This window comes from Cavia porcellus, unplaced genomic scaffold (assembly GCF_034190915.1).
Source record: "Cavia porcellus strain 051 isolate PalLab524CR breed Dunkin Hartley unplaced genomic scaffold, mCavPor4.1 scaffold_7, whole genome shotgun sequence".
Classification (NCBI taxonomy): Eukaryota; Metazoa; Chordata; class Mammalia; order Rodentia; family Caviidae; genus Cavia; species Cavia porcellus.
The window spans coordinates 28,079,101-28,095,474 of NW_026947490.1; the positions used below are offsets into that span (position 1 = coordinate 28,079,101).

At 53.7% G+C, this 16,374-nt stretch overlaps 1 protein-coding gene across 3 annotated transcripts; it reads left to right on the top strand.

The window, feature by feature from the left end:
• The first annotated feature begins 307 nt into the window (after nucleotides 1-307).
• Cpt1c (carnitine palmitoyltransferase 1C) lies at nucleotides 308-14,786 on the top strand. Of its 3 annotated transcripts, none has more exons than XM_013147898.3 (19): nucleotides 308-564; nucleotides 1,188-1,342; nucleotides 2,365-2,504; nucleotides 3,084-3,255; nucleotides 3,489-3,590; nucleotides 3,676-3,813; nucleotides 7,435-7,512; nucleotides 7,664-7,771; nucleotides 7,874-7,958; nucleotides 8,620-8,815; nucleotides 8,891-9,073; nucleotides 9,793-9,898; nucleotides 11,869-11,985; nucleotides 12,433-12,597; nucleotides 12,779-12,913; nucleotides 13,459-13,611; nucleotides 14,004-14,117; nucleotides 14,237-14,329; nucleotides 14,436-14,623. In XM_013147898.3, exons 2-19 carry the CDS (start codon nucleotides 1,202-1,204, stop codon nucleotides 14,475-14,477), a joined length of 2,268 nt encoding a protein of 755 aa, XP_013003352.2. In that variant the 5' UTR covers nucleotides 308-564; nucleotides 1,188-1,201; the 3' UTR covers nucleotides 14,478-14,623. The 3 variants fall into 3 exon arrangements, 2 of the variants coding, with proteins under 2 accessions (XP_013003352.2, XP_003465467.2); XM_003465419.5 differs by having other exon boundaries at nucleotides 309-564; nucleotides 14,478-14,786; XR_001200263.3 differs by lacking the exon at nucleotides 14,436-14,623 and having other exon boundaries at nucleotides 12,784-12,913; nucleotides 14,237-14,327.
• Nucleotides 14,787-16,374: the final 1,588 nt, after the last annotated feature.

A 16,374-nucleotide genomic window follows, 5' to 3' on the forward strand; every position in this document is an offset into this window, starting at 1 on the left:
GTGCCCTTCGGTGGGTGGTCGTAGGCGCCACCCTCAAGACTCCCTTCCGCAGATGCGCCCCGCGCGTGACGTCACGCAGCCCTGTGCCGGACTGAGGGCCCCCCCCCCCGCGCCAAACCTCGGTGTTGAAAAGAAAATAGGAGCCCCAGGGCAGAGCGTGGGGCTGAGGATGAGGGGTTTGGCGGCACGAGAACGTGAATGAGGGGCCGAGTGGGGGTGCAGCAACCGGTGGAAGGAGAAAGGGAGGAGCTCGAGCAGAGAGAGGGGATTGGACGCTGTTTATCAAAGGGGCGGGGACAGGGCCGCGAGGGGGAGGGGCAGAGATAGATCGGAGGAGCTGAATACCGGGTTAGGCACATGCGCCACAGAAATCAGAGCTTCTTGGTGTCGTATGGTCTTGGGGTGGCCAGAACTCCTGGGGCCGGTCGGCCAAGTGGTGCACTCGCCTTTCTGGGCTTAGACCTATGCAAGAGAAAGACTTGGGTCCTGAGCTCAAAATCTGGGAGCACGGGGCTATAGGTGGGCTTGGTTCCCAACATCCGATCTGCAGACGCCTGACCTAGAGTAAGTACCGGGCCGCGGGTGAGGCTGCTAGGGGTTACCCCGGTGGCTTCTGCAACACTTGGTCTCCTCGCCACAGCTCCAGGTCTCTGTATCCCTGCTGCAGGGCATGCGCAGTAGGGCGCGCCCTTCACCCCCACCCTCCAGCTGGTTGGGGGAGGGGCCGCCCCAGGATGTAATAATTTATGGAACCCCCTCACCCGCCCCTTCGTGGGGTGGGAAGCGGAAATGGGGTGGACAAGGTCCCTGTCTGGCAGGTGTTTCTTCCCTGAGAGTCAGATGTGTTTGCTGGAGACAGCAGTTTCCCTCACCCACACCGAAGCTTGACATCTTTGGGGGTGAGGGGTACCCCCTGAGCGCTGAGTTCTTTCCACGGCAGCTAATGGCATTCACACAAGTGAACCGTCAGAGATTCTTAATTGATACCCCTTCCCCAACACCTCGGGGTCTCTGACCAGGGCCTTCAAGACCCTATAGGGGCTTAGGAGGAGGGGAGCCAGTGCTATATTTCCCGGTTGTGGGGACAGGGCTGCAGCCTGGACCCCAAGCGCTCGGGAAGAGGTTTGAGGAGGGAGCCCGCGGACTGAGGGAGGAGGCTGGACCTAGAAAGTGACCCGTCCTCCCAGGGCCCCCGGGTGACATGGCAGAAGCGTGCCAGGCCGTGGGCTTCGTGCCCTCGCTGACCTCCAGCGGGCCCGACGTGGAGCTCAAGGGCCCGGTGCTGCAGGACATCTACCTCTCGGGGCTGCGGTCCTGGAAAAGGCATCTCTCGCGTTTCTGGGTGAGGACTGCTGCTTGGTTTCCTTCCGGGAATCCAGCCCCCTGCTTTCCAGGGCCACTTCACTGCCTTCACTCTGGGAATGTGGCCGTCCTCCTCAAGGTGGGGGGATCCCTTCAGCATTTCTCCATGGTGCCTTTTGGGATCCTCACCTAAGAGGGCCCCCTTCTCTTACACTCATTCTGAATGCTACCCTACCTTACCCATCCACATGTTACTGCTGCTCCCTCCCCAATTTCTTTCTTTTTGTTTTTTAATTGTTAAGATTTTTTTTAGACAGAGTATTGGTATGCAGTTCAGGGTGGCCTTGAACTCACTATGTAGCCCAGGTTATCTTCGAATTCACAGGGTAACCACAGAATCCCAGCGTCTGACCTGCAGATGCAGAGCCTCCTGCCTCGGTCTCCCCAGTGATGTCACTTCTGGTGGCCTCCCCAATTTCTAGTCTAGAACCCCCTTGCTTTTCTTGCATGGCAGGGGCAGAGCCCAGGCCTCACACATGCTGGGCAAATGCCCCGCTGCTGAGCTATCTGTCCTCAGCCCCTCCTTGTGGTGCCTTCCTTGCCTCTCCCTAGCCTCTCTTGCTTCTAAACAAGGCGCCTCTTGCTTCAGATCCTCTGGGCTGTCAACCCCATCACAACTGTGCCTGAGCCAGTCATGATGGCATATACCTGTCATCCCAGGATTCTGGGAGGCTGAGGCAGGAGGATCACAAGTTTGAGTCCATCCAGGGCAACTTAGTGAGACCTATCTCAAAACAGAGAATCTAAAAGAGCTGGGGATAGAGCTCAGCGTGAAAGCCCCGGGTTCTATCCTCAGTAACCAGGAAAAACAAAATCTGTCAGGAGCGCCCCCTCTTCTGGGCTGACTGCTGAGGCAGGGCCAGTTCTGTTTACCCTGCTGGATGGATATGCAGCACCCGAGCCAGAGCCTTGCCCACACCAGCATGTCAGTGACTATCTGGGAACAGTGTCACACTCAGTAGGGACACCTGTGACTTAACAGAGGCCCTCTCCTGCCCACAGAATGACCTCCTCAGCGGTGTGCTCCCTGCCAGCCCCCTCAGCTGGCTCTTCCTCTTCAGTGCCATCCAGCTTGCCTGCTTCCTCCAGCTGGACCCTTCCCTGGGACTGATGGAGAAGATTAAAGAGCTACTGCCGGCCTGGTGAGGTCCCCTACACGAGCCCAGGACCCTCATAATCCTTCTCCTGCCAGTTTAGTTTCTCTGCCAGTTAAGTTTCTCTATCAATGTGCCAAAGAAAAGTAACCCCTGAAACTTACTTTAGGTCAGATTAATAAAGGTATGGAATCAGGAAAGAGGAGGTGACTTCCTCTCCTCTCTCCGTTTTCTATCCTGGCTGCTTCTTGTAAAGAGGGATGGTAACAAGCTAGAGGGATGAGCTCTGCCCCACTCCAGTTATGTAATCTTTTTGGGATTCTCAGTTGTCAAAGCCTTTGACTGTGGGATACTAATTGATTCTTAGGGTTCTTGAAAGAATTAATCAATATCATTCACGGGCCAGGAGATGACTAACTGAGAGTGGCTACATTATAATTGTTGTTGCTGTTGCCATTAGGAAAGGTGTGAAAATCAGGTCCCCAAGTAGCGCAGACTGTCTTCGAACTCACTATGTAGCCCAGGTTGGCCTGGAACCCAGGAAGATGCTACTGCCTTTGTCTCCTGAATGCTGGTATTACATGCTTGGGACACCCCACTCAGGCCCACCTCCCTTTCTTTCCCCAGTTGGGGACAGTACCACAGGCTCCGGGGCCTTCTGGCGGCTGCGCTGTTTGCCCTGTGTTTGTGGGGTGCCCTGATCTTCACGCTTCACGTGGCCCTGAGGCTACTTCTGACCTACCACGGCTGGCTGCTCGAGCCCCACGGAGCCATGTCCTCGGCCACCAAGACCTGGCTGGTACGTGAGGGTCGCAGGCCGTGCGACACAGGACACCTCTCTGTATCTTTTGCGCCTCTGCTGCCCTCTCTCTAGGTCTCTGTGCCCCATCTCTCTGGATCCTAGTCCCCTTTTTGGGTCCCTTCACCTCTCGGGTCACAGTCCTCTTCCCTCTGTGGTCACTCTGGCCCACCACGTGCTTTATATTTGTCCCGGCTCGGTGACCATGACCTGGGGTCCCCCCTCCCCCGCAGGCCCTGGTCCGCATCTTCTCCGGCCGCCATCCCATGCTCTTCAGCTACCAGCGTGCCCTGCCACGCCAACCCGTGCCCTCGGTGCAGGACACCGTGTGCAAGGTGGGCCGGGCCGAGCCGGGAGGCGGGATGCGGGATGCGGGCGCGCGGGCACGGGGTGACGCCCCTTCCGCCCTCCCTCACGCAGTACCTGGAGTCCGTCAGGCCTGTCCTCCTGGACGAGGACTTCGACTGGACCGCGCGGCTGGCGCAGGAATTCCTGAAGCTGGAGGCTTCGCTGCTGCAGTGGTACCTGCGGCTCAAGTCCTGGTGGGCTGCCAACTACGTGAGTCCCGCCCCGGGCCACGCCCACAGCCCCAGGCCTAGATGCCATTGGAGCCTCCAGATGCCAATAAATGATCTCCGCCCCCTGCCTGGGGAACTGGCCCCTCCCCTGGGCTCCGTAGCCCCGCTCCGTGACCTGTTAAAGAAACTCAGCTCCCAGGTTTGAACGACTGAACCTCCCCTAGATACCCTAAGACTGAGCTCGGTCCCCACCTCGCCAAAGTTTCAACCAGAGTTCCAGGTGCTGTGCCATGTTTCTTGCTTGAGGACCACTTCCCTAAATGGGCTTCCATTCTGAGTTCAAGAGCTAGGCTTTTGCTTCCACTCAGAGGAATCGATTCCTTGAGAAACTGAGGCACATAGGTGGGTCAGTGAGTCATCCAAATCCAGACTGGCCAGCCTCATGTTCTGTGCATGTAGGCCTTTGAGTAAACTTTGTGTATACCGAGACTCCCGAAATCACTGGAAGCTTCTGAATTGTTCTAGAAAAAGATATGATACATTCTGAGATTGAAGTGTAAGCTGCAACAGACATGAAGATGCAAATATTTGTGCATTCTTGAAGATTCTATAAGGATTCATGACCTAGAAACAGGAAAATGTCTGGAAACATTCAAGTCCCCTCCAATCATTTCCTTGTAACCTTGTTTCCATTGTTTAGGAAACTGATCAGTCTCATATGAATACATATGATCATACTCAGATCCTGAATTTCATTTTTTTTTTTTTTGGTCTTTTTTCTTTTTTATCAGTACTTGGGATCGAACTCATGACTGCCTGCTTGCAAGGCAGGTGCTTATGCCACTGAGCTAAATCCCCAGCCCCCTGAATTTCATTTTTGTTTGTTTTTTTGAGACAGGGTCTCACTTTGTAGTTTAGGTTGGTCTTAAACCTACTAAGTAGCTCTAGCTGACCTCAAACTCATGGCAGTCCTCCTGCCTCAGCCTCCCCAGTGCTGTGATTACAGGCATCCATCACACACTCAATTTGAATTTCATTTCTTTGAATGGTTGCTGGGGTGTAGCTCAGTGGTAGAGGGCATACTCAGCAAATCCAGGCCCTGAGTTCAGGGCCTACTACTACAAAACAATTATTTTTCCTTTGTATAGTTAGATAACACTGTTCAATGGAATGAACCAAATTTTCTCTGTCCATTGCATTATAGCAGTATTTATTTATTTATTTTTGGTGCCAGGGATTGAACTCACGATCTCATGTTTGAATATAGCAGTACTTAAAAATTCAAAATCAGAAATAAGGATGGTGGTGCATACCTGTAATCCTAGTGCTCTGGGAGGCTGAGACAGGAGGATTGCAAGTTTGTGGAGAACTTGGCAGTTTATGAGACTGTTTCCTGCTGGAAGGTCTCAGAGGACTCATTTACACATTCTTGGTATCCTGAAGGATTGGGCAGGATAGCAGGAGGAGGGACAGAGTCAGATTTGTTAAAGATAAAAGTGCACTTGAGAGTAGGTGTGGCCACCAGAGGCAGGTACTGGGTCTCTTAGAGTCCCAAGGGAGGTCCAGAGTTGGGGATTACAGGAGTCAGCATCTCAGTACCTGACTCATGCTAGTCATTAGGAAGAGGAGATTTTAACCATACATGATTTATTTATTTATTTATTTATTTATTTTTGTGCCAGGGATCAAACTCACAACCTCAAGCTAGCCAGGCAGGTGCATATGCCACTGAGCTAAATCCCCAGCCATACAAGGCGTTTAGAGCAAGGCATCCAAATCCCACATAAGGGTTAGAACCTCAGTGCAGATGAGGCTGAACAAAGGCCAGGGCCAGGTATTTTTTTTGTTTTTGAGATAGGATTTTCCCTATGTAGCCCAGTCTGGCCTTGAACTCTCCATAGTCCTCCTGCCCCAGCCTCCCAAATGCTAGAATTAAACCATGTGACACCATGCCAAACCCAGGCTGTGTACTTTTGAGGACATGGGTTGATTGGCTGAAATCCCAGCATGTGGGCAGCTGAGATAGAAGGGTCACCGTGTACTCAAGGCCAGTGTGGGTCACACAGTGAGACGCTGCTTCACAAAACAACCATAAATAAATTGATAGAACTGGCATAATCAGCCCTATTTCTTTTTCTTTCTTGGTAATGGAACTTGAATTCAGGACGTTACTTACCAGGCAAGTGTTTGTACCGCTGAGCTATATCCCTGGCCCCTAGGCAGCCCCGCAAAAGCTACATCCAACTCTTGACTGTTTTGAAAAAGAACTCTAACCAGAACTTCATGAAGCCCTCTGTTTAGGTCTCTGTGTACTTGTATTAATTCTTTGATTTTTATGAGGTTGGTTTCTGCCTTTTTAAATTATTTCTCCAGAAGCATCAGGTTTCATTTAGTACACAGCAGATGATCCGCATTCATGCAGCAAGACAGCTAATACCCTGCTATTTCTTTTTTCTTTTCTTTTTTTTTTTCTTGTCTCTTTGAGACAGGATCTCGCTATGTAGTTCAGGCTGGCTTTGAGCTTACTTTGTAGGTTGAGACCAGGCTGGTCTTGAACTTGCAGTGATCCTCCTGCCTCAGCCTTCTGATAGCTGGGATATCCCCTCTCTGAAGTGTCCTTGTGCATCCTCCAGATATTTTCCTAAATCTGCAGGACACCCAGAGGTTGGCGTTGGTGTCACCCACACATCAAAGAAGCCCACAGTGGGCAGGCAGCTGGTGGGCCATCCTGGTCGGCACTGGCACCTCCTGTTCCAGGAGAAGCCAGCAGCAGGTCTGGGGCTCATCAGTGATGGGTGTCAAAGACTGAGTAGCAAGATGCAGAAGAGCCTCGGTTGCTCAGCTAAGAGCAGGGTTGGCTGGGCATGGCGGTGGGAACACTGTCATGGGGAGCTCCCTATCACCCCAATTGAGCCGGCTGCTTTGCCCACCACACCGGCCTGCTCAGTAGGCTGCAGCTGGGCAGACAGTCTCTCACGCTATGTAGCCAGGGTGTTGAGGATTAAGCACCGTGTAAGGGCAGACAGATTCACTGGTTCTCAGTTTGCTCTTCCTGCTACCTCAAGACCCTGGCTCAGAGCCAGGTAGTGTGGCACACACCTGTAATCCCAGCACTGGGGGGGGGGGGGGCTGAGGCAGGACAAACCATGTTACTTGGAGGCCAGCCTGGTCTACATAGTGAGTCCAAAGCTGGCCTGAATTATGTAGTGAGACCCTGCCACAAAAAACAAAAACAAATGAAACAAAACAAAAATCTCTATCTCAAAATATAAAAGGTAAAGGAGTGTTGGGGATGTAGTTGGGTGAAGGTTTGAGCTCCAGTAACACACACACACGTACACACACACACACAAACACAAGATCATTCCACACATTTTCTTGTGCTCCTAATCCTTTGCCCTGAAAAATGTCTCCATGCTCATTTTGGGTCAGCAGACATGGATGTATCTTGTCTTTTACCAGCTGTGTAATATTCTCTAAACTGAGTGTGACCTGGTTTAGTTAACTGATCCCTGATCCACAGACTTTCAGGTTTCGCTAGTTAATGATGATGGCAGCCTCCTTGAGCTCCACCCTGCCTGTGTGACACAGAAAAGCTTTGGTGGCCCAGTGACCCTCCCCTTCAAGGTCGCAACCTGTGTGTCTTTCACCCCATTCTCAGGTCAGCGACTGGTGGGAAGAATTTGTGTACCTGCGATCACGAAGCCCGCTGATAGTGAACAGCAACTATTACCTGATGGTGAGGGTGGGAGGAGCCGGGAGGGCTGGGGTTGCCACACCCCAAGGCCAGGGGTTGTCAGGAATCCCAGAGTACACTCTGGAGACACATGTCCGCCTCTTTTGGGGTCAGGACCCCCCTTCAGGGAGCTCAGGCATGTCACTGTCCCCAGGACTTCCTGTATGTCACACCCACGCCGCTGCAGGCAGCCCGTGCGGGAAACGCCGTTCATGCACTGCTCCTGTACCGCCGCCGGCTGAAGCGCCAGCAGATCTCCCCGGTAAGATACTGTGGGTGGGCTGTGGACAGAGGCGTGGTCCTATGCCTGGGGACCTGCACGTGGGTCCTGGAAGGCAGCTCATGGGCCCACGACCTCCCGCAGACTCTGCTGATGGGAATGCGCCCCTTGTGCTCTGCCCAGTACGAGAGAATATTCAACACCACGCGGGTCCCGGGGGTGCACAAAGGTGAGACCCCTTCCTTGAGTCCACTGTGGGACACAGTACTGTGGTGGCAGAGGTGGTTTCTCGGGAGCCAGTCTGCTGGGGCTCCAGCCTTTCCTGTGTGGCCTTGGGTACATTACTGCCCTCGTTGAGACTCAGTGTCCTCATCTTTAAAATAGGATAACAGGGCAGTACTTGGGAGATGGAGGCAGGAGGATTGCTGTGATTTTTGAGGCCAGAGTTTTCACAGTGAGTGCAAGGTCATATATACTGAGATCCCATCTCGGAAAAAATGTTTAAAAGAATGGGATAGGGCCAGGGATTTAGCTCAACAGTGTAAGCGCCTGCCTGGCAAGCAAAATGTTGTAAGTTCTGTCCCTGGCACACGCACACACACATAATAAGCCAAGGGTGGTGCATGCCAGTTAACCCAGAACTTGGGAAGCTGAGGCAGGAGGATTTCCACAAGTTCAAGGCCAGCCTGAGCTACACAGAGACTTCAGGACCATCCTGAACTACAAAACAGAGAATCTGTCTCAAAAAACCAAATAAAACAAAACCAGTCAAACCCAACCCGAAGGGGATATTGGGGGGGGGGTGAGGTCCAGGGGTGTTGAGCACAGAGCAGGGGCTTCGTTATCCCTCCAATGCGCCGCCCTCCTGCTTCTGCCTGCCTGACCCCTAGACCACCTCCGCCACCTCCATGACAGTCGGCATGTGGCCGTGCTCCACCGGGGCCGGTTCTTCCGCGTGGGGACCCACTCCCCAGATGGCTTGCTTTCTCCGAGAGCCCTGGAGCAGCAGTTCCAGCGCATCCTGGACGACCCCTCGCCCGCCTGTCCCCATGAGGAGCACCTGGCGGCCCTGACAGCCGCCCCCAGGTGAGGGGCACAGGCAGCTCCGGGGCTCTGGGGCAGGCCGGGTGGGAGTGGTGGCCACTCATGTGGCTCGCGCAGGGGCTCCTGGGCCCAGGTGCGCCAGACCCTCAAGACCTGTGCCACCCACGCCTTGGAGGCCGTGGAGAGCGCCGCATTCTTCGTGTCGTTGGACCCCGAGCCTGCGGGGCTCACCCAGGAGGACCCCGCAGCCTCGCTGGACGCCTATGCCCACTCCCTGCTGGCAGGCTGCGGCTACGACCGGTGAGTCCTGTGCTCCCTGGTACCTTGAACCCAGGTCCGCACCTGGGGCATCCTTCTGCACTGGACAAGACCCCAGACCCTGTAGCCTCTAAATCCCAGAGCCAGTGCCTGGACCCATAACCCGGACCCAGTCCTCTAAATTCAGGGATCTCAAACCTATGGGCACCGAGTCCCAAACTTGGACCCTCTGACAGAGAGCCCCAACCTGCAGGTCTTAGACTCAGAACTTGAACCATCCCTCAGATCTTCCTGCAGACACCCCAAACCCAGGACCCCAGACCTGGGGCCTCATACTTGAAGATTCTTAGAGTTTTGTTTTCCTTAAGACACAGTCTGGGTGTGTAGTGCAGGCTGGTCTTGAACTCACTACACAGCTCAGGCTGGCCATGAACTTACAGCAATCTTCTTGCCTCAGCTTCTCAAGTGCTGGAATTACAGATATGAGCCACTACGCCTGGGCACAGACAGGTTTCCTGTGCCCACCTGGCACTATCCTGATTCCTAGGAGCAGGAGAGGCTCCACACTTCTAGGCACCTGAAAGGTCCCCAAGTCCCAGTCCAGAGGCACCACTAGGGACCCCAGGCTGTAGTGCTCCCCATGGCAGGTGTGCCGGACCCTGGTCAATTCCTCACTTCGCCCAGCCCCACAAGTCCCACAATTCAAGCCTAGTTCTCCCCACCCCTGCTCTTGGGTGACCCTGCCGAACTGTCCCCCACAGCTGGTTTGACAAATCCTTCACCCTGATCGTCTTCTCTAATGGGAAGCTGGGCCTCAGCGTGGAGCACTCGTGGGCTGACTGCCCCATCTCAGGACACATGTGGGAGGTAGGACACTCTGCCAGCCAAGGACCCCAGCTTGCCTCCAAGACCCTCTCGGCAAACTGAGGTACAGCTGCAGCCAGAGAAGGGCTCAGCAAGTACTCGGGGCTGGGATGATCAATGGGCAACTGGGCCTCAGGGAGGGACAGCGATTTTCCCAGGGTCACACAGCAAGGAGGTGCACAGTGAGAATTTGAATCCAGGGGGCTCACTGAGACTTTTCCCCACCACACGCAGAGGCAGAAGAACCATCTTCCTGCCTTCCTGTGAGTTTCTGTGTCCCCCTCTCGCAAGTGAAAGAGTTGAGATTTTTCTCTTTCCTTTTTGCAGTGTGGATAGAGAACCCAGGACCTTATGCACGCTGGGCGAGCACTCTACTACTGAGCTGCATCCCAAGCCTGAAACTTTTTTACATTAAGCTCCTGTCTAGCATCTATTTCTCTAGCCCCTCAACAACAGGAGGCAGGGCTGGGGATTTAGCGTAATGGTATAAGTACCTGCCTGGCAAGTGGGAGGTTGCAAGTTCGATCCTTGGTACCAATATAATAAAAATAATAATAAAAAAAACAGGAGGCAGGGCAGTGCCTTGTGGCACATACCTGTAACCCCCACACTCAGGAGGCTGAGGCAGGAAGATTCCTACAAATGCAAGGCCAACCTAAACTACATAATGAGACCGTGTCTCAAAACAAAAGAAAAACAGAAAACAGAACAAAACAGCAGGAGGAAGAAGCACCAAAAGAACAACAAAAACAACAAAAAACAATAGGAGGAAGCCCCTACACCCCTACTGGACCCTAGTTTTCCATCCTGGTGAGCGGGTTCCATAGCCTAGAGTGGGTCCAGGTACAGATGAGAAAGGAAAGGAAGATCTTTTCCAGACTTTGAGAACATCCCAGGCCTTTCTGGTCCTGTTTTTCACCTCTAAAATGGGACTTTTGGGTTGCAGATTTAGCTCAGTGGCATAAATGTCTGCCTGGCAAGCAAAGTTTGGTACCAAAACAAAACAAAAAAAACCAAGAGGACTTTGATTTTACGTGTGTGTGTGTGTGTGTGTGTGTGTGTGTATCTATATATATATATATATATATATATATATATATAATTTTTTTTTCCATTTTGAGACATGGTCTCACTATGTAGCTCAGGCTGGCTTCAAACTCATGACAATCCTCCTGCCTCAACCTCCCAATTGCTGTGATCACAGGCATGCGCCACCACAACAGCTGACTGATTATATTTTTAAGTGGCATTCAATTCAGGCTGACCTTAAATGCTTCTGACCACTACACACCAGCATATCAGCTCTGCAGTTTGACTCTGAAGGTGTGGATGTAGCTGAGGAAGGTAGCACACAACCTGTTATTCCAGCACTCTGGGAGGCTGAAGCAGGAAGACTGAAAGTTTGATCCCAGCCTTGGCAATTTAACAAGACCCTTTCTCAAAACAGGCAAAAAAATTTTTGTAGCCTACGCTGGCCTTGAACTCCTAGTGAGCCTCCTGCCCGAGTTTCCCCTGTGCTGGGACTATAGGTGTCCGCCACCATGTCTCACTTTCAAATAGAAAACTTAAAAAGGGCTGGGATGTAGCTCAATGTGAAGGCCCTGGGTTCAGTCACAAGTACTGAAAAACAGAAAAAAAAGAACAAAAGAAGCAGCCTGAGTATCTGGGGATGTAGCTGGGTGGTAGAGCTTTTACCTTGAATTCGATTCTCAGTACCACAAAAATTTTTTTTTAAAAAAGACATAAAAAGCCCAGGACCCAGTGCCACTAGGCTGGACATTAGCTCTGCTCTAGACAATAGCTCTGACTGTGAACTTGAAGACCTGTTTTGAGAACCGAGAGGTTTCTGATTCTCTGGGACACCCTCAGCATCCCCCTACCAAAACAAACCAGAAAAGGTTTCCTGAGCAGAGGTCCCTGGTGACAGCCCTCAGCCCCGGGACAGAGGGCTCTGCCTGCCTCCTCGCCCGCAGTTCACCCTGGCCACAGAATGCTTCCAGCTGGGCTACTCATCAGACGGCCACTGTAAGGGGCACCCTGACCCGGCGCTGCCCCAGCCCCAGCGGCTGCAGTGGAACCTCCCAGACCAGGTGAGACTGCGATCCGGGCCTCGGGCTCCTCACTGCGGCTATTCTGAGCTCATCCCATGCCCACTTCAAGCTCAGAGTCAGCCTTGACCCCAGCCCAAGGCCCAACCCCACAGCCAAAGGGAACCGATGTGTTCAGAGCCTGCAGGTCTGACCCTGTCCCCACGGCCCATCCCACCCTCCCCAACACCACCCCCAGCCCCATCCCCAAGTCACAGGCTGCCCAGTACCCCCGCCCACCTGGACCCGGCCCCCCAGGCTCCTGCTCAGTCTCCAAACCTCCTCACTCCCGACCCTGCACCCTCACCCCATTCCCAGCTCCATTGCTGTCTTTGTCCCTGTCTTGTCCTTTCCACCCCTCCTTCCCAAGTTCCACCTCCACCCTAACTCCCAGCCCCATTCCAACTCTGAGCCCCACCCCAACCCCAGTGGTTCTCCCTCCTCGGGCAGGTCCATCAGTCTGTCTCTCTCGCCCTACTGGGAGCCAAGACCTTATCTGGCAACATCGACTGCCACGTCTTTCCCTTCTGCCACTTCGGCAAGAGCTTCATCAAACGCTGCCATCTCTCTTCGGACAGCTTCATCCAGACAGCCCTGCAGCTGGCCCATTTCCGGGTCAGTGGGGTTCCCTCCTGCCAGCCCCCTCTGTACCGCAGTCCTGGTCACCGCCGCGTGGGTCCATCTTGACTTCGCCATCTGCTTCTGCACAGGAGGCAGCTGGAGGCTGGACTGGGCGGGCTGAGTCTGGAGAGTCCCCGAACCTTGCTGACAGGCTCCTGCTCTCCTTGTCCCCCAGGACAGGGGTCAATTCTGCCTGACTTACGAGTCGGCCATGACTCGCTTATTCCTGGAGGGCCGGACGGAGACAGTGCGCTCTTGCACCAGGGAGGCCTGCGACTTTGTGAGCGCCATGGAGGACCCGGAGAAGACAGTGGGTGTGGCCTCCGCCGCGGCTTCCGTCCCTGGGGTTCACCACTATGCAAACACTTATGACCAGCTCTGAGGGACACCAGGGACAAGGGACAAACAAGACCAAGTCTCTAGCTTCCAGGGACCCACGGAGGGGAGACAGACAGAGCCAGGCACAGTGTGCTCTGTGCTTTCCTGCGATCGCACTGGACGCTGGGGAGCACACAGGGGGAGCCGTTTCCAGAATGCAGCTCTCGGCTTATCTGCCACCTTATGGTCTCCTTTTGCCCCTCTGGCCACATTCCTAGGTCCTCTGCTCAGGGCTCAGAGCCCCATGCACCTCTGTCCCGCTCTCCCTCCCCTATGAGATCCCGTGCCTCAGTGGAAGCAGTTTGGGACCCACCTGCTTCTGCCCTGGTGTGTGGCCGGGGAAAGCGCCTAGGCTCTCTGAGCCTGACTCCCCGGGGTGAAGTGGGGGCAACCCCTGCCTTAGAGCCAGGCGTGCCACGGGTGGCCCGTGTAAGCCTGGGTCCTGTCTTTCCATGACCCGTGACCTCGGGGGCCCAGGACACACAGTGCCTCGCCCTGTTCCGCGCGGCGGTGGACAAGCACCAGGCTCTGCTCAAGGCGGCCCTGAGCGGCCAGGGCGTCGACCGCCACCTCTTCGCGCTCTACATCGTGTCGCGACTCCTCCGCATGCAGTCGCCCTTCCTGGACCAGGTTGGGGGTCCAGAGAAGGGGTTGGAAAAGGCACTAGGAGACCGTGGGAGAAGGGAGGGACACGAAGACGGGTTTGGTTGGAAAAGGGGTGGGCTGGGGACAGAGTCCTTGAGCAAGAGGGCAGGGCGGAGGCGGGCACCTGAGCGGAAGATCAGAGGTTCGTGGCATGGAAGGGCGTGGTCTGGAGCAAGGCGGGTGTGGCCCGAGCAAGGATGTCAGGTAGATGGTGGGGCGTGGTCGAGAGCAGAGGGCCAGGGCTAGGTGAGGAGTGGGTCAGGAGAGGCAGAGTAGCAATATAGTGGAAACTGGCAGAGGACAGAGAAACTCCAGGGATGCAGGATGCATAAAGTGGAGCCATGCAAAGGATTTGGGCCTGTCTTTCCTGTCCTTAGGTTTACTCCGAGCAGTGGCAACTGTCCACTAGCCAGATCCCTGTTCAGCAGATGCACTTGTTTGATGTCCACAATTACCCGGATTATGTTTCCTCGGGTGGCGGATTTGGGCCTGTGAGTAGAGTGGGGACCCGGACCCAGAGCCTTGTGGGAAGAGTGCCGGAAGCCTGTGGTCCTGTATGGTGGTGGAGGAAGCAGTTGTGATATTCTTTCCTTTTTTTTCCCCACTCCAGGCGGATGACCATGGTTACGGCGTGTCTTATGTCTTCATGGGGGACGACGCCATCACTTTCCACATCTCCAGCAAAAAATCAAGCACAAAAACGGTGAGACAGGCTTCATCCCAGCTTCACTGCCTCAGATCGGTGGATCCAGGCCCAGCCTCCTCCCTCAGACCCGGTTCCAACCCCCAGCCCTTTTGTTTGACCCCAGGGATCTCCCACTTGCCCTGGGTCTGACGGTTCCTGCTTCTAGGACTCCCACCGCCTGGGGCAGCACATCAAGGATGCACTGTTGGACGTGGCCTCCCTGTTTCGAGCCGGACAGCATCTTCAGCGCCGGTTCAGGGGTTCCAAGGGAGAAGACTCGGGGCGCAGGTGTGAATTTCTTTCCAGTAAGACTGTGGATTCCAAGACACCCAAGACACCCACCGACTCTGAGCCCATCCAGTAGGGAGCTGGTCTCCCTTAAGGCAGGGGGCAAAGAGTCCCAGCTGGGCTGGTGCAGGGTGGAGGAGCCTTCTCGAAGCTCCACATCCGGGCCAATAAAGATGTTCTAGCTGGGTGTGTGGCATCCACTGTGCTCTGGGTTGGAGGAGTTGGGGAGTGAGAACTGGGGTGCTGAATAGAAGAAGAGCCCCACTGATTCCAGTTCCATCCCAGCCTCAGCCACAGACTGTAAAACTGGGCCCCAAACAACCTCACAATTCCTGCTGGCCCAGCACCAACTGCCAACTCAGACCCAGCTGCCAGCCTAGGGTCTGGACACCAGTGCAACCATCTCAAAGGCCCCCCTAGATCCACCTGCCAAGACTTTTTATGATGCGTGGATGGAATGCATGCCTTGTGCATGCTAGGCTGCTCCAGCCACCCTACCCGATTCCAACCCCTACACCCCTATTGCTTTCCCCAAGGAAAGTATGACAGCCCACCCAACACAACAGCCTCCGTAACCAACCTACCAACTCCATGATGCTTTCAAACTTTGTCCGTAACCTGGGTGTGGTGGCACACACCTGTAATCTGAGCATTTGGGAGGCTGAGGCAGGAGGATTGCAGTGAGTTTGAGGCCAGCCTGGGTGGGCTACATGGTAAGACCTTGTCTCAAAAAAAAAAAAAAATGGAGTTCATTCTTGCAGAGTAATTAAATCTTGTGGGTTTATAGTTCTGTAGGGAAAACATTCAGCCAACATGACAGCCTGAAAAATTCTAGGGGGCTGGGTCATAGGACCCTAGGCTAAAGTCTTCCTGCTTAATTAGATCAGTGTCCCCTAGGAAATCACCACAGACTTAGGGTTTAAAACACACAGTTGGCATGGTGGTACATGTGTATAATCCCAGTACTCTTGTAATTTCCAGCACTTGGGAGGCTGAGGCAGGAGGAGTCCCTGTTTTCTGTTTTGCTATGTTTCTGTCCTCTGCACTTTTGTGGAGATTTAGGAGATCAGACTGGCTTCACATGGGTGATCTAGAATCATCTTCCCATCTTAATTGTACCTGCTAAATCCCCTTAACTGCCATGGCTCCTAACGCTCACAGGGATTAGGGTCTGGGCATCTTCGGGGGGCACTTAGGAATCAAATTGCATTTCCCAGAAAAGATGTGGAAATCCTAACCATCAGTGCATCAGAGAGTGAGCTTATTGAGAGGGAGGGTTACTGAAGATGTAATTAGAATGTATTCATACAGGACTAGGATGGACCTTTAATCCAAGGAGATTGCTGTTTTGTGTTTTATGCGTTTTATTTTTTAATGTCTCTGAGCTATACCCCCCACTGTTTCTTTATTTTGAGATATGGCCTCACTGAATTGCTCAAACTTGTGATCCTCCTGCCTCAGCCTCCCAAGTAGCTGGGATTACAAGCATGCAGCACCCCACCTAGCTGGACCTTCTTATACATAACAGAGAGAGACTGCTGGTATACCCCAGCTAGCCCAAGGGTTTCATGGGAGCTGGGGGCAGGATGAGTAACAGGCTGACAAGTGTGATCAGGTGGTTTCCCTTCAAGAGCCAGCCCGCCTCGCAATCTTTGTTCAGGAAGGCACCAAAAACCAGGGGGTTTCGGGTTTGATGATGAAAGAGTAACTGTCTGCGAGAGCTCTCAGGTTCCCAGGGGGAAAAATGACGTGTGGATGGTGAGAATGAAGAAAAT